At 52.5% G+C, this 18695-nt stretch overlaps 1 protein-coding gene across 1 annotated transcript; it reads left to right on the top strand.

Annotated features, from left to right (window-relative positions):
• The first annotated feature begins 2149 nt into the window (after positions 1-2149).
• LOC103238354 (keratin, type II cytoskeletal 71) lies at positions 2150-11580 on the top strand. The gene is made up of 9 exons (XM_008003336.3): positions 2150-2889; positions 5275-5489; positions 6167-6227; positions 6706-6801; positions 7185-7349; positions 7519-7644; positions 8988-9208; positions 9901-9935; positions 10755-11580. Exons 1-9 carry the CDS (start codon positions 2443-2445, stop codon positions 10964-10966), a joined length of 1578 nt encoding a protein of 525 aa, XP_008001527.2. The 5' UTR covers positions 2150-2442; the 3' UTR covers positions 10967-11580.
• Positions 11581-18695: the final 7115 nt, after the last annotated feature.

Genomic DNA, 18695 nt, shown 5'->3' with positions numbered 1-18695 from the left:
ACCCCTCATCCCCCAACAGGCCTGGTGTGTGTTGTTCCCCTTTCTGTGTCCATGTGTTCTCAATGTTCAACTCCCACTTATGAGTGAGGACATGCGGTGTTTGGTCAGGATGTTTTTAAGTGGGAGCTTACAGGTCAGGTCATAAATAGATTCAAAGATTTTCCGATTTGCAATTTGTTAAGGAAGAGAAACTTTGTTTAAAAATTTGGGGTCAGCAGAACAGAATGTTAGCTCTGGTTTGTGGGTGTGACATTCTCCAGTTCCCTTGGGAAGAAATTTAGAACAAAGAGTGGTGGTCAGAGCTTAGTGCCCGGTGTCCCTTTATCTGAGGTCTATATGCCCAGGCGTCCCTTTTGGTGGGGTTTAGGTTTCTGACAAACAACTCAGGGACATATGTTAAGATGCTATCTTTAGTTTCTATAAGGGAACCAAACATCCCACGATTCTAGCTTTCATGGCTGTTGTTTTGGGCTACTGTTACTTTCTTGCTTATCAAGTTGCTTATTTATTTCTCCAGGCTAGCAAGGTGCCCAGAATTCCCCCTGAGGAACTCAAGATTTTCCTTTATTTCCATGCTTGAGGGGACCTGCAGGCCCCTAAGAGGGGGTCCCTGCTCCATCTCAGAGTACATTAAGTGGTCTCTAATCTGGAGAAGACTCTACTAGCCTTACAAAGAAAAACTAAGATGACATGTGACATGGCTTCAGAGGAGCCCCATGGAAGCTGTCACAGAGTTGCAGCCCCTCCAGCATGTGCTAAGGATGTGTTCAGAGCGAAGGGAGGTGAAGAGAGCTCAGACCTGGCCAGTGTGGGTGCAGAAAGACCTCCTGGAGGAGAGCAGGATAGGGAAGTGACAGAACAAGAGATGGCGAAAGGCTGAGAGGGAAGAACGGAAGGAAGATGGATGGGAGGGATGAGGAGGGAAGGTGAGAAAGACAGAACGGAAGGATAGAAAAATTCTGGTGGTTTTAGTAAGAATGAAGAAGACAAAATGGCAGGGGCAAGAGTAGCGGAAGGAATGCAGAGGAGTGGGAGGGACTGGAGTCCAGGCTCTTCCCCTAAACAATGTGAGAGAGAGCCCCAAACCAGCCTGTCTCCAGATTTTCTTCCCTCCAGTGCCCCATCCAGCCAAGAGCTGCAGCTCACCCATGGGGCTCCAGCAGGGATCTCTGGGCAAGGGTGATCTTCAGGGACAGAGCTGCCTTGGGTTGAATAGGGCCACAGTGGCAATGGAGATCATGGGAGTAGCTGGGGCCCATCATGGGAGCCAGTGGCTAGGATGCAGGGCCTGCAGCATCTCTGGGGCTGGCATCAAAGGACTGTTTGGATTAGAATGATATCGTGCTTACTGGGTCACCCCCATTGGGTCTTTCTGGCCTGAGCTTGCCTGGAGGCTTACACTCCTGTGGAGGGCTCAGCCAGCCTTGTTCTTGGCCCACTTGGGCCTGGAGAGATGCAATAGGAGTTAAGTTTCATGTTGATAACAGCTTCTTTATTTGAACTCTAAATAGATGATTACTGTCCTCAAGTTGTTCCTAGTCTTATTAGCAGATACACACTGGAGGAGAGACAGAAATGATGAAACGGACCACCTGGGAATCTCCGTAACCCTCCAGGCCATGGGCCAGCCTCTCTCTTTGTCTTCTCTGTACCTCCTTCCAGTCGAGTCCCCGAATTTCTCAGCCACCTGCCCCAACTCCATCCTCCTTTTCTCCTCGTCATTTTCTCCAGTGTTTGAAGCCTCCAGCCTGCTTTATTATGGGTGTTTGAGAGGGGTGAAGTGAGGATAGTGCCCATGGTTGGCTCTGGCCTGGGCTGCTCCTATCCCATGCTAGGGAGAGTGTCACTCCACCTCCTAATACCCCGTAAGTGAGAGCAGCTGCCCTCTATGGGTTATATTTCCAGGAGGCCTGGGGAGAGGTGATGCCTGAATGATCAATCCCTTTCCAGGAAGGAGGAGAACAGCAGTTGTAGGCCCCGGTACTATACCCAGTGTCCTGAACTGTCCAGGAAAGTCCATCCTGTCTTCATCTGCTGTATCCCCAGGAGGAAGCCAACAACCCAGAGAAGATTAATCAGGATAGGGATGGCGCAGTGCCAGTGACATCCCCCTGGAGAGGCTGGGGCCTGGGGCAAATTACTCTAACAGCAGGTTAATTAGATAAGACCCAAATTACATGAGCAAAGCTTGCAAGCCCAGCAATTTGAAGGTTAAATGTTGTTTCAGAGGTGGGGAGGGCTTGATCTCTAGCTCAGCATAGAGAAAATGACTTCTTGCTCCCAGGCAAGCCAAACCCACGAATTAAGCTCTTGACTGCCCATCCACAAGCCCCAGTGCCAAGCACATATAAAGGCACCTGCCAGTCCTCACTACAACTAGCAGAACCTTTTGGGATTTTGCCTTCCTCCCTCCTGCATCTGAGCTTTGTCTGCAACAGCAACATGAGCCGCCAATTCACCTGCAAGTCAGGAGCTGCCGCCAAGGGGGGCTTCAGTGGTTGCTCGGCCGTGCTCTCGGGGGGCAGCTCATCCTCCTTCCGGGCAGGGAGCAAAGGGCTCAGTGGGAGCTTTGGCAGTCGGAGCCTCTACAGCCTGGGGGGAGCCCGGAGCATCTCCCTCAATGTGGCCAGTGGCAGCGGGAAGAGTGGAGGCTATGGATTTGGCCGGGGCCGGGCCAGCGGCTTTGCTGGCAGCATGTTTGGCAGTGTGGCCCTGGGGCCTGTGTGCCCAACTGTATGCCCACCTGGAGGCATCCACCAGGTTACCGTCAATGAGAGCCTCCTGGCCCCCCTCAACGTGGAGCTGGACCCCGAGATCCAGAAAGTGCGTGCCCAGGAGCGAGAGCAGATCAAGGCTCTGAACAACAAGTTCGCCTCCTTCATCGACAAGGTGGGTCTTCCAGGACCTGGGGAACCTGTGAACAGCCTTCCTCTTCTCTTCTTGGAACATAAGGTTTTGTTACACAAGGAGAGATTGAGGTTAAGTGTGAGGAGGCCTTTACTGTGGACAAGGTAGGCACAACCCATGTGGGTGACCAGTATAAGGTTCTCCGTGTTGTCTTTCCAGAGAGAAAACAGAGGCAGGTCAATTTTTACTGGCAGAGGCTTCTCAGGGCTCCTAGCAAGAGATGTGGTCCTTCCTCTTGAGGGCTAGCTTGGTGCCATTACTGGGCCTGCAGGCCGTGTGCAGAAAAGGCCTGTGAGAGACAGTCTCACCCAGAGTGAGCAGGGAAGCCTGTCCTCCCCTGGCAGGCTGTCCTGCTCACTAGTCACTTGCCCAGCGGATCAGGAGCAGCAGGAAGGGGCCACTTCAAGCCCTCTGATTCACCGATGTCTGCTGTGGGCATTTGCTCCAGTCAGTTGAAGACTTTCTTGAGAGGCAGAAGAGGGCCCTGGGGAAGGGGACTCCACAGTGCTCTTGCATCACTGCTGGCCAGCTGCGTGGCTCTGGGAAGGTTATTTGCCTGTCTGTGTCTCCATCTCCTCATCTCTAAAATGGGGATAATAACCCCTGTCTTGGGGTTGTTGTCAGGCTTATAAAAGAAAATGCAGGTGAAGATCTTGTCACAAGCCTGACACACACTAAGTACTACAAAAATGATTGTGATTGTGACTTTCATTTCTTATCTCCAGAAGGTGGGGGAGGGATGGTTTGGGGAGGAATCAAAGGTGTCTAGAGACCTGAAGAGATAACACAGTCCAGATAGGCCCCCGACTTCTGGCAGAGAATAAATAATTATCCCTATTGTATGAGTCACTGAAGGCATGTAGGTAAATGGCATTCCCAAGGTCATTTGGGGAAAGGGAAGGGTGAGGCTGGACCTTTGGCCTCCAGACCCAGAGGAGGAGACTGGAGGGGTGTGTTGGCTCTGTGACAGTCAGGCACTAAGGACTGGTCAACCTGGGACAAAGCCTATGGGTGAGACGGTCATGTGGCCATCAGAGCTTAGCTAGCTCCTGCAGCTCAGACTTCCTGCCTGGAGGAGTCCCTGCTGCCCTTGGCTCAGCCTCAGGGGCCAGGACTGGCTCTGTGGCTTCTTATTCTTCTAAGCCTTTTCATATCTGGAAGATCAAAGTGTTCTGAGTTGGGGTCTGGGGGATGGAAGTGGACTGATTCTTGGCTCAGGTGGTCAAAACCTTGAGGGATAAAGTCTGGAGACATGGGAAGAAAGATGAACATGAGGACAGTCACATCTTGTTTATAAAGATGGTCTGCCCAGAGGGAGGGGAAGGAGGCTGAAAGGCTTGGACAGTTCCCAAGTAATTTCAGTCTCCAAAGCTCAGTCCCTTAACCTCAGGCAGCCAGAGAAGATGGGTAAATCCTTTTGGCATCCAGATGTGTTCAGTAGTGCAGGTGTGTATTGTGGTGTCTCAGATGCAGGGTTTACTCTGTGGTTAATGCTCAGCTTTGTAGATCACATGAAGACTCAGGACTGATTAAACCAGACCAAATGCTGGATGAAGGGCTAGAGACAAATTTTCAGGGAATAATTCCATCTCGACACTGATTCTTAGATAGTTTTCCTATGTCTTGTGTTTCTGATTTGGAGGAAGACAACCTTATTCGAGCAGTAGCTGTGCTCATGTAGATTAAGGGAAGTCACATTTTAAAAGCTGTGCTCCCCATCCCCAAAAACCAAACAAGAGGTGTGTATGGACAACTCCTTCTGGTCAGATCCCTGGCTCAGTGAGGGACTGCAATGGGATCAGGAGCTCCATCTGTACATCGTGTTCCATGTGCCATGCTTGTTGTAGGATCATTCTGGGGAGCAGGACCAAGGAAGGAGAGGAGAGGCTATCAGCAGAGATGAAGCTGGTGCCTGCTGCAGGCATTTAAAATCCCTAGAAGCCCTTGGCCCAAGCCTTAGTGAGCTCTGATATGCCCTGAAATGAAGAGCAGACTTTGTTCTTCAGGATGGTCAACCTGTCCAAAATGATGGACCCATTCTGGCTTCTCTGCTGGTATTTTCAATCACAGCCATGCCCTGAGTTGGTGCGGCCATGGTGGGCGCTGGGTGATTGGATGCACAGGTTACAGGGACACGTGTCTAGGTTCAGTTCTGGACTCCACTGCTTCTTAAACTGTTGGGCCTTGGAAAGAAGCTACATTGCTTTGCATCTCAGTTTTTTCTCCACGGCATAGAGTAATGATTTGCCCACCTCCTTCAGCTCTAGTGAGGAGAAAATGCAGATAGAGGCTTTGCACAATGCCCTGTGAGAGACACGTGTGACTATTACCACAGGGGTTCAGCAGTTTCCGGGATTTGTGTTCCAGGTCCGGTTCCTGGAGCAGCAGAATCAGGTGCTGGAGACTAAGTGGGAGCTGCTGCAGCAGCTGGACCTGAACAACTGCAAGAACAACCTAGAGCCCATTCTCGAGGGCTACATCAGCAACCTGCGGAAGCAGCTGGAGACGCTGTCCGGGGACAGAGTGAGGCTGGACTCAGAGCTGAGGAATGTGCGGGATGTAGTGGAGGACTACAAGAAGAGGTGAGCAGGAGGAGACCCCCTGTAACTGGACAACTGCTGCTGTCCCTCTGAGGGACCCCTGGCAGTCAACCCAGCTTAAACATTTTGGAGGTTGGTGGGGGGCATTGTTCTTGGTCATACCAAGCAGAATCACCCCAACAAAACTCTGGAACTTGCTCTCTGCTCCTCCAGCCTCTGGCCTGACTCTTAGGACAAATGCCCAGTGAGCTGGGCAGTGGGCAGAGGGTTATCTCTGGCTCTGGGTTTAGGGACTGTTTGGGGAAACCATTCACGTTCTCCTCCCATGTAAGAGGAGGGTTAAGTGCATCTGGCTCCAAGACTGCTCTCAGGGGTAACTGAGAAAATGCAGGTTGAAGCACTTTGTCATTTGCAAAGCTGTACTTAAATTTGGGGAGGGCAGTTCACATCTTGCTTCCTCTGAGAGTCCCACAGGGCATTCGCTCCATGTGCTCCTTCCTCATTTGCCAAGTTGGATCTTCAACAGTCTCATTCTTCCAAACTGGTTAGCATGTTCCCTCCTCCAGGAAGCCTTCCCCAACTCACCCCTGCCCAGTACTCTGCAGCCCCCAGCACCTGTATCTTCTGATGGACATGCTGCTCCTTGCTCAAACTCTGCCCTGTGCAAGCAAAGGCTTTCAGTGAGAGATATTAACCAATGGGCCCTCGCATTCCCACAGGTATGAGGAGGAAATCAACAAGCGGACAGCAGCGGAGAACGAGTTTGTGCTGCTTAAGAAGGTGAGAGGAAGGCAGGCCCTGAATCCTGGGGGCTGGCCTGGGACCTGGAGGAACGGAGCCTGCTAAGGTGCTCTGTTAGCCCCTCTCGAGGTAAACTGATTCAGGAAGAGTGAGGTGAAGGCAGAGAAAAGCTTGATGAAAGATTATCCAGGAAAAAGAATGAAAAGACAGGGAGAGTGTCCGTGAGAGGACGCCTGACTGCATGTCCAACGGGGCTGTGGTTCGAACACGGAGAAGAATACGGAGGACAAGGCTCAGGGGCTCCCCTGCAGCCCTGGGTCCCAGCTCAGACACCACAGGCACTTCAGATTCCCAGAGTGGGGTGGGGTGGGGCTGGGCCTTTGCTCCTTTATCTCCTTTCCCAAGGCAAGGTGAAGAGAAGAGAGTGACTCCTTCCTCATGCAGGGAACCAGGCAGGGGGGCTGCTGTCTTCTTGGCTGTACCAGCAGTGACAGGGGATGGTGGGGGCATCTTTCAGGATGTGGATGCGGCTTACGCCAATAAGGTGGAGCTTCAGGCCAAGGTGGAATCCATGGACCAGGAGATCAAGTTCTTCAGGTGTCTCTTTGAAGCTGTAAGTCTGTCTGTCCACTCGGTTCATCTGGGGAAGGCTGGTGGGTTAAACTCTATTCTAGGGGCTGAGGGAGACATGGAGGCCCCAGCCCTCAGTGAGACCCCTCAGTTAGCCATCCATCTCCCGCATCAGCCTTGCAAGTCTCCTCAGTCTCCACCCTCTGAGCGGGAAGGGAATGGGCCAGGCCCTTGCTACATGGCAGTGGGAATCTGTCTGGGCCCAGCAGGGAACTTACTTTGCTGCAAAGCAAACAATCCTGGAAGGCAACAGCCCTGGGTTCCAGCCTCCAAGATGGCATCACCAGAATTTGCTCATCTTGTGTAGGGGAGGTGGTTGGCCTCTGACAGTGGCTGAACTGAGAGACCTCCCTATGTCCTCTGCAGGAAATCACTCAGATCCAGTCCCACATCAGCGACATGTCCGTTATCCTGTCCATGGACAACAACCGGAACCTGGACCTGGACAGCATCATCGACGAGGTGCGCGCCCAGTATGAGGAGATCGCCTTGAAGAGCAAGGCCGAGGCTGAGGCCCTGTACCAGACCAAGGTGAGCTGGGCTGAGGCGGGGCCAGGGAGGGTGATGCCAGCAGGCAGCAGATGGGGACAGATCGTGCCCAGAGTAGAGGCAGTGTCCCGGTAAGTGTCTGTTGTGTTCTGACCCCGAGATACATGCAGTCCCACGACACATTCATGACTCTGTGCTTTGGGGTCCCCAGTTCCAGGAGCTGCAGCTGGCAGCTGGCCGGCATGGGGACGACCTCAAAAACACCAAGAATGAAATCTCGGAGCTCACTCGGCTCATCCAGAGAATCCGCTCAGAGATCGAGAACGTGAAGAAGCAGGTGAGAGCACCTTGGCCTTGGCCTGTGGTCAAGTGCAGGGGAGCATGAGTGGAGGGGAGATGAGCTGCTGAGAACATCAGCTTCCCAGATCCCTGCCTGGGAGAAGAGAGGAGGCCAGTGAGGTCGCTGCCTCAAACACCCGGAGCAGGACGTCCCTGGGGGCTACTGATCTCTGACTCACTCCAAGGACTTCGGCCTCGAAGCCCCTCCTTAGGAAGCCTCCTCAGCACTGGGCTAGGACCTCCCCCGAGCGATGTGCCTTCCTTGCACCTGTGCTTCCCTGTACTTGTCACACTCCCTGTTATTACTGACACTGCCACTAGACTGAAAGGGGGCAGGGAGCTGGCTGCTTTGTGCCCTGTTTCCCCAGCATCTAGCACAGTGCCTGCCACATAGTCGCAGCTTGATAAATATCTGTGGAGTTAATGACTGAGATGGAGAAATGGGCTCAGGGAGCACCCATTAAGGTGCCTTGTTAAGGACTGGCTAGGGACTGCTCCCAGGAATATAGGATATAGCCTCGGCTTGTAGGTGAGGCACAAGATGTACATATATGATAACAATGGCAGCGGTACCTATTCTTCGATCACACTTCATCCTCACCAAGACCCTGAGAGGCAACAGTTGCCCTCGCTGTTGTTACAGATGAGGAAACTGAGGCTCAGAGAGGATAAGGGGGTTACACAGCTGGTAAGTGGCAGAGCTGTGATCTGAACCAAGGTCTCCTGACTCCTAGTCCAGTGCTCCTTCTATTCTCTTGTGGGCTTTAACACTTAGCTGCTTCGTGACCTTGGACAGGTTACTTCTGCTCACTTCACAAGGTGTTGCAAGGACTAAATGAGCTAACTTATGTCAATGGTATGTACAGTATTGAGCGTGGTGCTGGCATACACTAAGTGCTTGGCAAATAATAGTTGTTCCTGAGGTGTGCCCTTCCTTGTCCCCCTCATCTGTGGTGCCATGCTCCTGGGCAGCTGCTGCCCTTGCGTCTGCCACAGCGTACTCAACCATCTCTCCTCCCAGACCTAAAGAACTCAAGACCATTACTGTCATTTATTTCGTGCCCTTGGTACAATATGGCTGAATAAATGTCTTAATGCTGAACTAAAGTGGGGCTCAGGAGGGCAGGGCTGCATGATTTCCATCACCCACACATCCAACACAGGGAATGGGGCTACAGCTAAGGAGGGACACACCAGCCCCAGAAGGGGCTCTGGCTGCAAAAGAAGTGTGGTGGTGTGTAGGGTGGAGATGGGCTTCTCTCTAAGGACCCAGAGGGATTTGGATGTGGATAGCCGCAGTGACTCCTCCCAGTTTTTCGACTTCACCAATTCCTTCCTTAGGCTTCCAACCTGGAGACGGCCATTGCTGATGCTGAGCAGCGGGGAGACAATGCCCTGAAGGACGCCCGGGCCAAGTTGGACGAGCTGGAGGGTGCCCTGCACCAGGCCAAGGAGGAGCTGGCGCGGATGCTGCGCGAGTACCAGGAGCTCATGAGCCTGAAACTGGCCCTGGACATGGAGATCGCCACCTACCGCAAGCTGCTGGAGAGCGAGGAGTGCAGGTGGGTGGGGCGTGCCCAGGCAGGAGGACCCCAGGGGTTTGGGAAGACCCAAAGGAGAAACCCTAACACATCTCAATCCAGAAGACACGAGTTCTTGGGAAGTGGTGGGGTGATGAGGATAGAAATAATGATAGTAATTAATAATACTACCGTGAGTGGACATGAGTATCCACTCATAATAGACTGTGAGAGCTTGTTTCATGGCAGGCACTGTGCTGTGTGGAAAGCTACGCAGATTTGCTCATTCTTCCCAGGCATACTAGAAATATCCACCACTCTGCTCCCTGCAAAACCCCATTACTCTATTAGGCATTCTTGTTCTCTCTTCTTCATCTGTCCATGTGCAACATGGGCTTGTTGAGGGTGTGCTGGGGCCACCACCCCAGCTTCCCCAGGGCTCTACAGGGGTTGGCAGGCTGGTGTGTGGACCTGACACGTGGGAGGTAGATACACTGCCCCCATGTGTGCACCTCTTGTAAACTATTGTCTAACTAGGGTTGTTGTCTGGTTACCCAAAGATTCGGGGGTAGTCTCCAAAACTTCTCAGGCTCTATTTATATCAAAGAAACTTTGGAATTTCAACAGGTGCCTGTTGGGTTCAAAAACCCACATCAGACTGGGGATGGCAGTAGCTTTGAAGAGACTGTGAGCTGAATGACTTCTCTCTCTTATTTTATTTCTCTCCTTAACAGGATGTCAGGAGAATTTCCCTCCCCTGTCAGCATCTGTAAGTATTTGTATGCTTTGACCTAAAACTGTAAAATCTGCAGACTGGAAAGGACCTTAGTGACACCCTGTGTGTGTAGATGAGGGATCTAAGAACCAGAGACGGAAAAGCTTTGCCTGAGATCACAAAGCCAGATGGCAGAGCCATGGCCAGAATCGGCTTTCCTAACTCCCAGGCCAGGCCTCTTTCATTCTTATCTCTCCGACTTTCTGTTCCTAGGGGATGGCAGCAAGGGAAAGCTATTGTCATGGGAAAACAAGGGTCATGTTGCAGAAAAATGATGCATGGGTCTGTGTGAGGCTTAGGGGGTCAGGTTTGCAAACTGCAATCAGACCTGGGCTTGGGAAGTAGGGAGGGCTGAGGGAGTGAGAGAATGAGGGATCTCAGAGGTCAAGCTGGCAGTATCAGGTCACTGCATTGCTTAGCGGGGCTAAAAGAGTTAAACCAGAGCTTGGAAAAGATGCCTGCTGTGGGACAGCTAGCAGGAGGGAAAGGTTGGAGGCTGGAAAGTTTAGCAAAAAGGCTAATAGAAAGGGCAGTGGGTGGGTGTCCAGGAGGACAGGTAGGCGTATTGGTACCTGGACCAAGGAGTTGGGCCACTGAGCATTAATGGGGCAAGACTCAGTCAGACTGGGTATAAGCTGAGCAAGCCAAGGTCAGAGCATGAGGGAAGCTGTCTTTGGTACATTCTCTCCAGGGGGAGGGAGCGGTGTGCGCCTCCCCCCTCAATTCCTCCAAGAAGAGCCCTGTCTGTCCTGGGTAAAGGAGGCCTCCCCAGCTCTCTGTCTGAGTGGGTGTTGGCTTCGGCTCCTCCTGCAGCCATCATCAGCAGCACCAGCGGCGGCAGTGGCTATGGCTTCCGGCCCAGCACGGTCAGCGGCGGCTACGTGGCCAACAGCAGCGGCTGCATCTCTGGAGTGTGCAGCGTGAGAGGTGGGGAGGGCAGGAGCCGGGGCACTGCCAGCGATTACAAAGACACCCTGGGGAAGGGTTCCAGCCTGAGTGCCCCTTCCAAGAAAGCCAGTCGGTAGAGAAGACTGCCTCGGGCCCTGCCTCATTCCATGACCTGGCTCTGGATCCCACACTGTACTTCCCACAGCCCACTCTTAGCTCCATCTCCACCCTGCTGGTCCTGCTCCCGTACACCTGGCACTGGCCTTGGCCACCCACTTCTCCAAGCCTGTGTCTTCCTGAGCCTGGGAAGGCCTGGATGACCAAACTTGGTGAAATTCCTCCCTGCACACACCGTATTCACTCCTTGGCTGTGCGGCTACACCACCAGCTCAGGTCCTGGCTCCCAGCTTTCCTCCTCTGCCCCGCCTCTGGCTCAGTTGCTAACTACTCTGCTGTGCTCCCTGGGCCTCTGCCCAAGGCCCTGCACACACTGAGGCCTAGCGTAGCTCCTGCCTATGCTAGGAGCTGGTTCTATGTTCAAGAAAGGGAGGACTGAAGGACAAACAATCAAGAGTGGCCCAGTCCCCACCCCCACATCTAGCTCAGTCTCAGATCTGAGTGGGACCAAGTGCAATTCAAGGCCTTTTTCTCCACTTACCTGCACCCAGAAGCAGAGAAGAGCAGGACTGTTCACTTTTCCTTTATTCTTAACGGCCTTCCTCTGTTGCATCCTCAATAAACAGCACAATCTGATGGCTTGGTCTCTGAGTATTCAAAGTACACCCATGCACCTCAATTCACTCACATGAGCGCACACCATGTACACTCATGAATGCACGAAGCACAGACACACACACACAAGTACATAACTGTGTATTGCCCATGCAGCTTGTACATCTGTGTTAATTTTCAGGAGGCAAATGGGGTGTGGAGCAGGGTCTGAGAGGAGGGGCAGGGAGGGGGGAAAGGAGAAGCCCAGAAAGCATGTGCATGTATTGGCTGGAGGCTTCAGCAGATGGACATGCACAAACTGTGTCCAGTGACAGAAATGGTCGCGTTCCTGACATGACTTTGCCTCTTTCTGAGACTGCACCTTTCCTCGTCGGAAGGTTGGCTCAGTGCACAGGTATTTGCATTTGTCCAGCCCTTTCCTCACTGCTCAGAGGCCTGGCCTCCTGAGGGGTTCAGCAGGTAGGAGTCCCACACTCTGGGCCTCTCTGATGGAAAGATAAGTGACAAGTATTAGAAGCTGGGGCTGGAGTAGGGAGGAGTGAGCTGGAGTCCCACCATGGGGTGGGGGTGGGCTATGAATTTCAGTGACTGTGGCATTGGCACTGCCCCAGACATACTCTTATCCCACCTTCCAGAACCACTATGGTGATGGCCAGTCCTGCCTTGGCAAGGGGTGTAAGGAGAGTGAACAGACAGACTCCCCAGGCCAGCTCTGTGTCTGGGGTGGGCAGGGGAGGAGTAGGAGGCGCAGGGCATTTGCAGGTGGGTGGGAAACCAATGTCTTTGTAGTGAGTAGGCAGCCATCTAGTCTCATAGTAGCCACACTAATGACGTCATTTGGGGGAAGGAAGAGGGTTTCAGTTTCGTGGAGGAGCAGGGAGGCCTGGGGTTGGGGCTGGGCTAGAGAGGGATCAGAGGATGAGAATTTGGGGCAAGAAGAGCAAGTATAATGGAAGAGGAAGACAGAGGGTCCAGAGGAAGGGACAGATGGTCTGAGTTGACATCTAGGACATTTAGAGTAGTAACTGGGACTTAGAGCAAGGCTCAAAAGCCCCTGCCCAGGAGGTGGTCGGAGTCGGAGACTCCTGGCTGTCATCAACCCGTCAGCACCGCCATCTAGCAGGTGGGTAAGTGGAATAAGGCTCAACAACATGTTTGCAAGCTTGGTTGATAAGGTGAGGCGTGTGTGTGTGTGCATGCATGTGTGTGTGTGTGTTCAGTACTGGGCACAGACATTGCCATTTCTTCAGTGAAGGCACCATGCACACCTGCTGCCTTTGCTAGCCTCCTGCCTTTGCAACAGTAGGGACCGAGGCTGGATAGCAGAAGTAATTTTCCAGGTGAGAGGCTAAAAGAAGTGGCTAGATTCCAAATGGGGAGGTGGAGTCTTCTCTAGATGATGCTGGTTTATCACGCAGATTTGAGGAGGGAGGGAAGAACTCCCTTTATGCTCCAGGGCTCACAGAGGTCTCCTGAGTGAGCAGGGTTATCCTGGGTTCTGAGTCTGTTTTCTAGAGCCATGAAACAAAGTGCTGGAGACTGGAGCCTCCTGCAGGAGACTCAGAAACCCAGCCCTGGGGCCCATGGTAGGGGCCTGAGCTATCAGCTTGACAGGTTCAGCATGAGAGCTCAGGGCTTGATGGACAATTTTGGGAGCAAGTGAGGGATCTGAGGAAAGGGAATAATGACAATGACTAGCAGGCAAGGTGGCCACCATGTGAATCTGTGTGGTAATTTGATCATGGCTGCCAAGAGTAGTAGTTGTTTACACAGACTAAAAAATAACCCGGGAACTTAGAAAAATACTGATGTCTAAGCCTCTACTCCAAACCAATTAAGTAAGGCTACTGGAAGTAGGGCCTAAGCACTGACTGGTATATTTTAAAAGTCAGCAAAGGGGTTCTAATGAGCAGCGAGAACTGGGAGCCATCAGCCTAAACTGCGATTTGGGGGATGCTGTGGTAGCATCCAGATACAGATGGAAAGAATGGTTTGATTGGTTAGTAATGTCTGCCACAGTAACCAGTGGAGGAAGTAATAGTACATATTTTTCTTCTGATGGGTGCCTATCTGTTGTTTTACAGTTTACAAAGCATTTTCATACCCATTGCCTAAGAACAGCTCTGGGAGTGAAGGACTGTTGTTACGGCCATTATCATAGATGAAAAAATTGAGGATCAGAGCCCCAGCCTATCTATAGCCACCCTGGGCTAGACCTCAAGGGTACCCTGTGTATTGTCTGCCTTTTAGGGGGCCACGGGGAGGAGAGTGGGTGTAGGTCTCCGACTCACAAATCTGGACAGGAGTTCGCCTTGGCAGTGCTGCCACCTTCCTGCTTCTCCCACCTGGAAGGTTCCAGGAAGAGGCAATCACAGGGTAAATGTGGAAGAGGACTAGTGCTGCAGGCACTCTTCACAAGACCCGGGTGTCCCAATGGGGGGTGGCCTCTGTACTATATAGCAGGAAATGCTCCGTATAGTTTACCAGCAGGAACAACATGTCAGTGAGTCAATCCCAAGGTGGAGCATCTCTTGGGCTGGGGACAGAGACTGGCCCAAGACAACACTACAAGCAACTGGACAGCTTCATTGAGCAGGAGCGTTTGGTGCAAGAGGGAGCCTGGGGGAGGGCTGCAGGGCTGGGGCGGGGTGAGGAAGGTATCCAAAGGCAGAGGGGGCTGTGGCTGCAGGACTCTGGGAGAGGAGGAGAGGAGTCATAGTTTGTTTGCTGTAGAGTCTGTTTCCTCAAGTGCAGACAGTGCTGCTTGGGAGAGAGCCCTTCTCTCTTCCAGTTACTCCAACAGAAAGGACTTACCGGTCCTTTCTGGCATCTCTCCCAGTGTCAGTGACCAGAGACTGGATTGCCTTCACCTTCATATTCCCAGCATGTGCCTGGCACCCGTTTGCACTCAGCAGGAGCTGATGGCCTGTCTCTCCTCTGACTCCAGGCTTTCCCTGCGGACACTGACAGGAGCTGGTCCTTGGGACACCCAGCTGGAGGGTGCCTGCAGCAGGCCAAGCCAGACACAGCAGCACAGAGGTGGAACTATCAGGGGCTGCTGGGGGTCAAACTGGCTGTAGACATGGAGGTTGGCACCCTCAGGACACCTCTGGGACTGAGGAGAGCAGCAGGTTCCCCCACGGCACCTGGGGGTCCTGCCGAGGTGGTGGAGGCCTCCCAGCCTTGGCCACTGCTCAACTACTTCTCTCCATCTGCAGAGCCTCGCCCCCATGGCGTGTCCTGCACTTCAAACCCAGAGTACCAGGCAGGGAAATGGAAGCTGATGTTTATGGAGCACCTTCCATGGGCCAGGCTCTGGAGCCTGGGCACAGCTCCTGGGTCATCCCTTTGAGGCGGGTGTTCTTATCCCCAAGGCAGAGACATACTAACCCCAGGGCTGCAGAGCCAGAATCCAGTGAGGTCTGTCTCTCCATAACCCACACTCTTTCCACACCACTGACCCGCCTCCCCGGATGGGAACTCTGTGCCCCTGCCTCTCCAGCGGCTGCACCTTTTCACCCTCCCATGATGCCCTGCAGGCTCCCTGCCCATTTTCTGTTGGCACTTCTGTCATATTCTATCAGCCAAAGCCTGATGTCTCTGGGTCCCAGGCACTGGCTGGGTCCCTTTTCCTTGGACTTTCCTACTGCAGGCTGCCTGCAGAAGCTGTGGCCCATTGTCACTTCCAGGCCGTGGACGTGGATCCTCTCAGTGTTGGGGGCGTCTGGACAGTGCCTAGGACCCAGCTCCACTTTTGCTTTCCTTGAAGCCCTGGTTCAGAGGTGGCCAGAGCAGTGGAGGAGGTGTGGGCCCCACAGGAAGCAATGGGGACAGGGAGGAGGTGGGAGAGACAGGAGGTGGTGGACTGAGGTGGAGCTGGGATGCGGAGGGTGGGCGTGACTTTGGAGGGAGAGAGGTTGGAGCAGACTGGGATGGGCAGCTTATCCTGAGCTGAGTAAACTGGGAGCAGAAGCATCAAAATGAAACTTGAGACCAGCACGAAGGGTCTGGAGAGGCAGAGAGGAGACAGCGCCGGCTGTGCAAGTGGCCTCTTCCGGACGCTGGCCTTTCTTCAGACATTGGTGTGGTGGCCCAGCAGGCTGGAGACGGCCATCCTGGTCATCCTCACGTCTCCCATCCTTTATAGAAAAGTTCTACCTTACATCTGACCTCCACCCTCCAGCCACACAGGCCCTTGCTCCCAACAGCTCACTCCTTCAACGGCCAGCAATAAGGACTCTCTTCCCAGCTGGCCCTACCCTTGGCCTTCCCAGGCCCGCAGCCTGACCCAAGGCTCACTCTCTAATGCCCCCTCATTCAGCCATGGCCTTCTCACAGTGCCAGCTCAAGGAGAGATGCATTTTCAAGCCCAGGTTTCTGCCGTAACTATTTCTTGTTCCCTCCGTCCTTGACTAGAGTACAATTGCAGCCCATGGCTGGTGCTAGTGAAAGTGGTAGAGAAATCCACTGATGATCCAGAAATGAAGGCTACACCATAACACAGAAACTTCAGGATCACAGCTGAACCAAATGGGAACCAGCTGCCCTCACTCGATACTGATTTTTTTTTTTTTTTTTTTTTTTGAATAGATCTTTGATGGTCTTGGAATCCAGCCAAATGGGAAGAGAGGGGCCTCTGAGTTGCCATGGAAAATCCTTGAAGCAAATAAAAGGTGGATGAATCATAACACTGGACTGCTTTAGGGATGGCTGGGACAAGGGAGGGTAGAGGGAAGATTCTTTCTCGATTTTCTCCTTCAAGCAAACAAAGTGATTACCAGGGAAAGGGGCCTCATGCAGGCTGAGGCAGATTTGGAAAAGAGTTGGTGGGGACACTGCACCCTCTGAAGCCAGAAAGGCTGGGGCATTCCTTCTGCACATCCTCGCAGGCAAGTCCAGCTCAGCCTCAGGGCTCTCTGGATCTGAGACCCCTTAATCCACGGTCAGGGGTAATGGAAGGTATTTTCCCAATTCAGTGGGAGGCGGCAGGGCCACTACCTTTGAGCATCCTTCATGTTTGTGAGCAGCGTAGGTGTCCCTGGGTAAATGCTTTGGCTGGAAGAGATGTGCAGTGAAGGAGCCCTGAGCCAGCCCCAGAGCCTCCAGACCACTAAAGTCGGATGTTGGGAGTCCACCATCATCAAGCAGCATTTCACATCAGCTGCTGGGGCTGATTTGGAGCTCCAGAGAGCCAGCCTTTTATTTTGCCAAAATTGGACATTAAGAGTGCAACAAGCACCACCCACTACTGTCATAATTGCATAAAAGAAAAGGACAGTTTAACAGTAGGAAGGATATTCTCTCAGACTAAGCTCAGCCCTTTAGATGAAGTCAAGCTAGCCCCATGAAAGATTTACTACATTGCACTTACTTTTCTCAATTGCTTCAGATTACTGAGAAATGCATCAAATCTGCGCCCTGTCTCAGCATTTCCATGCCACCTCTTTGTACCTCAGGGTCCTCATCTACCTGATGAGAATATGACCACACTGTCAACTGCACAATGTTCAGAAAATCACCAAAAGGGATAGAGATGGGGAAGCATGTGGAAAAATATCAGGAGCTCCTGACTGTCAGGAACAAGAATGGCGATGATGACGGTGAGGACAATCCTGCAGAAGTGATGCCTCACATGGGTCAGGGGTCTGGCTCTGGGCTCAGCCTCCAGCAGGGCTGCCACATTAAGCAAGTTCTTTAATCTTTTTGTGTATCTTTTCGCTTCTGTAGAAGTGAGGATAATAATAACAATAACAGTAATAATAATAATAATAACTACTTCTTTGCATCATTTTGTTTGAGACATAAAATCCCAGGTCCATAGTAAGACTTCAATAAATGTTAGCTATAACAATAAATTATTACCATTATTAGATACAATAATATGTACCCTAGAAACTGTGGGTAATTTTTAGGGGTTCACTGGGGACTCAAGAATTAACCCAAGCATGCGCCTGTGGCCCTGCAGACTCCTTGCTCTGTGGAACGAGGGAAGCTGGAAGGTCAAAGGCAGGGGCCCCTCTTGACCAAGTCTAAGGGGACTTTGGAGACAGCGCCCACACTCGGGACACCAATTGGGGTAGAACCAGGCACCCAGGCCAAGCTTCCGGTGTCAAAGGACAGGAGGATGGGATAGGAAAGGAGAGTTGAAGAGCCCGTCAAGGAGATGGGAACGGGAATAAACACTGAGATAAACCTTGAAGTTGGGAATAGGGATCATCGCTATGGTTCATTGATGGCTTCCTGTGTGTCAGGCCATGAGCTACGTTCTTTAAGGATATTTCCTTATTAAATACTCAACAATCCTATCAGCACCCCCCACACACACCAATTTATATTAATAAGGAGATTTAGGGCCAGAGGGACTATGAAACATGCTTAGAGCCACCAGGGTGAAGTGGCCAGCCATATTCTCTCCTACCTAGGGAGAGAGAAATTTTACTGTCTCCCTCTCATGTCCCAGATCCAGCACCTGAGGACACAGAACCAAGTTCTGGAGTAGCAAGGGCCCTTAGGGCTTCCAGAGAAGAGGGGGACTCTGTGTAGGGCCGACAATAAGGGTCTGGGAGGGAAAAGGGTGAAGCTGGAGTCAGCCATTGGGACTGTGCAGGAACTACAGAGATGGTCAAAACCAAGAAAGGGGCCCCGTGACCCAGGGAGGAACCAAGTGCGCTAGAAGTGAGAAGGGTGAGAAGCTTGTCAGGTATTTGTCCCAGGTCTTGCCAGAGGGTGGCGAGAGTAGTTCCCAGCATCTCTCAGTAGGCAGCACCTATCACAGGTAGGGTAGGGTAGGGTGGGGCACCACAGCCCTCTCCCCCTTCCCCAACACACCCAGGCTGAACCGCCCACAGCCCCTGTTGTTTTGACGGCCTGGTCAGAAGTTGCAGTTTGCCACATTCACCCTCTCACCCTCTAAGGGTTGCAGTACAACTTTCCAAGTGCTCATTTGTGGTTTCCAGACCCTCAATGGTGTCATTACAGAGATTCCCCCACGCCACCCTGACTCTGCGCCAGGGGTGTGTGTTCATCCAGGCACATAGCTGGACACTCAGAGGTTTAAGGCGGCCCAGGCATGGACCCTGGCTCCACAACCCAGCCCTCTCCTAAGTGCTGCAGAGGCGGTTCCTTGTGCGGCGG

The sequence above is a fragment of the Chlorocebus sabaeus genome, chromosome 11 (assembly GCF_047675955.1).
Source record: "Chlorocebus sabaeus isolate Y175 chromosome 11, mChlSab1.0.hap1, whole genome shotgun sequence".
NCBI lineage: Eukaryota > Metazoa > Chordata > Mammalia > Primates > Cercopithecidae > Chlorocebus > Chlorocebus sabaeus.
Note: the sequence above shows the minus strand (reverse complement) of the source record. Positions and strands in the feature narration are given on the sequence as shown.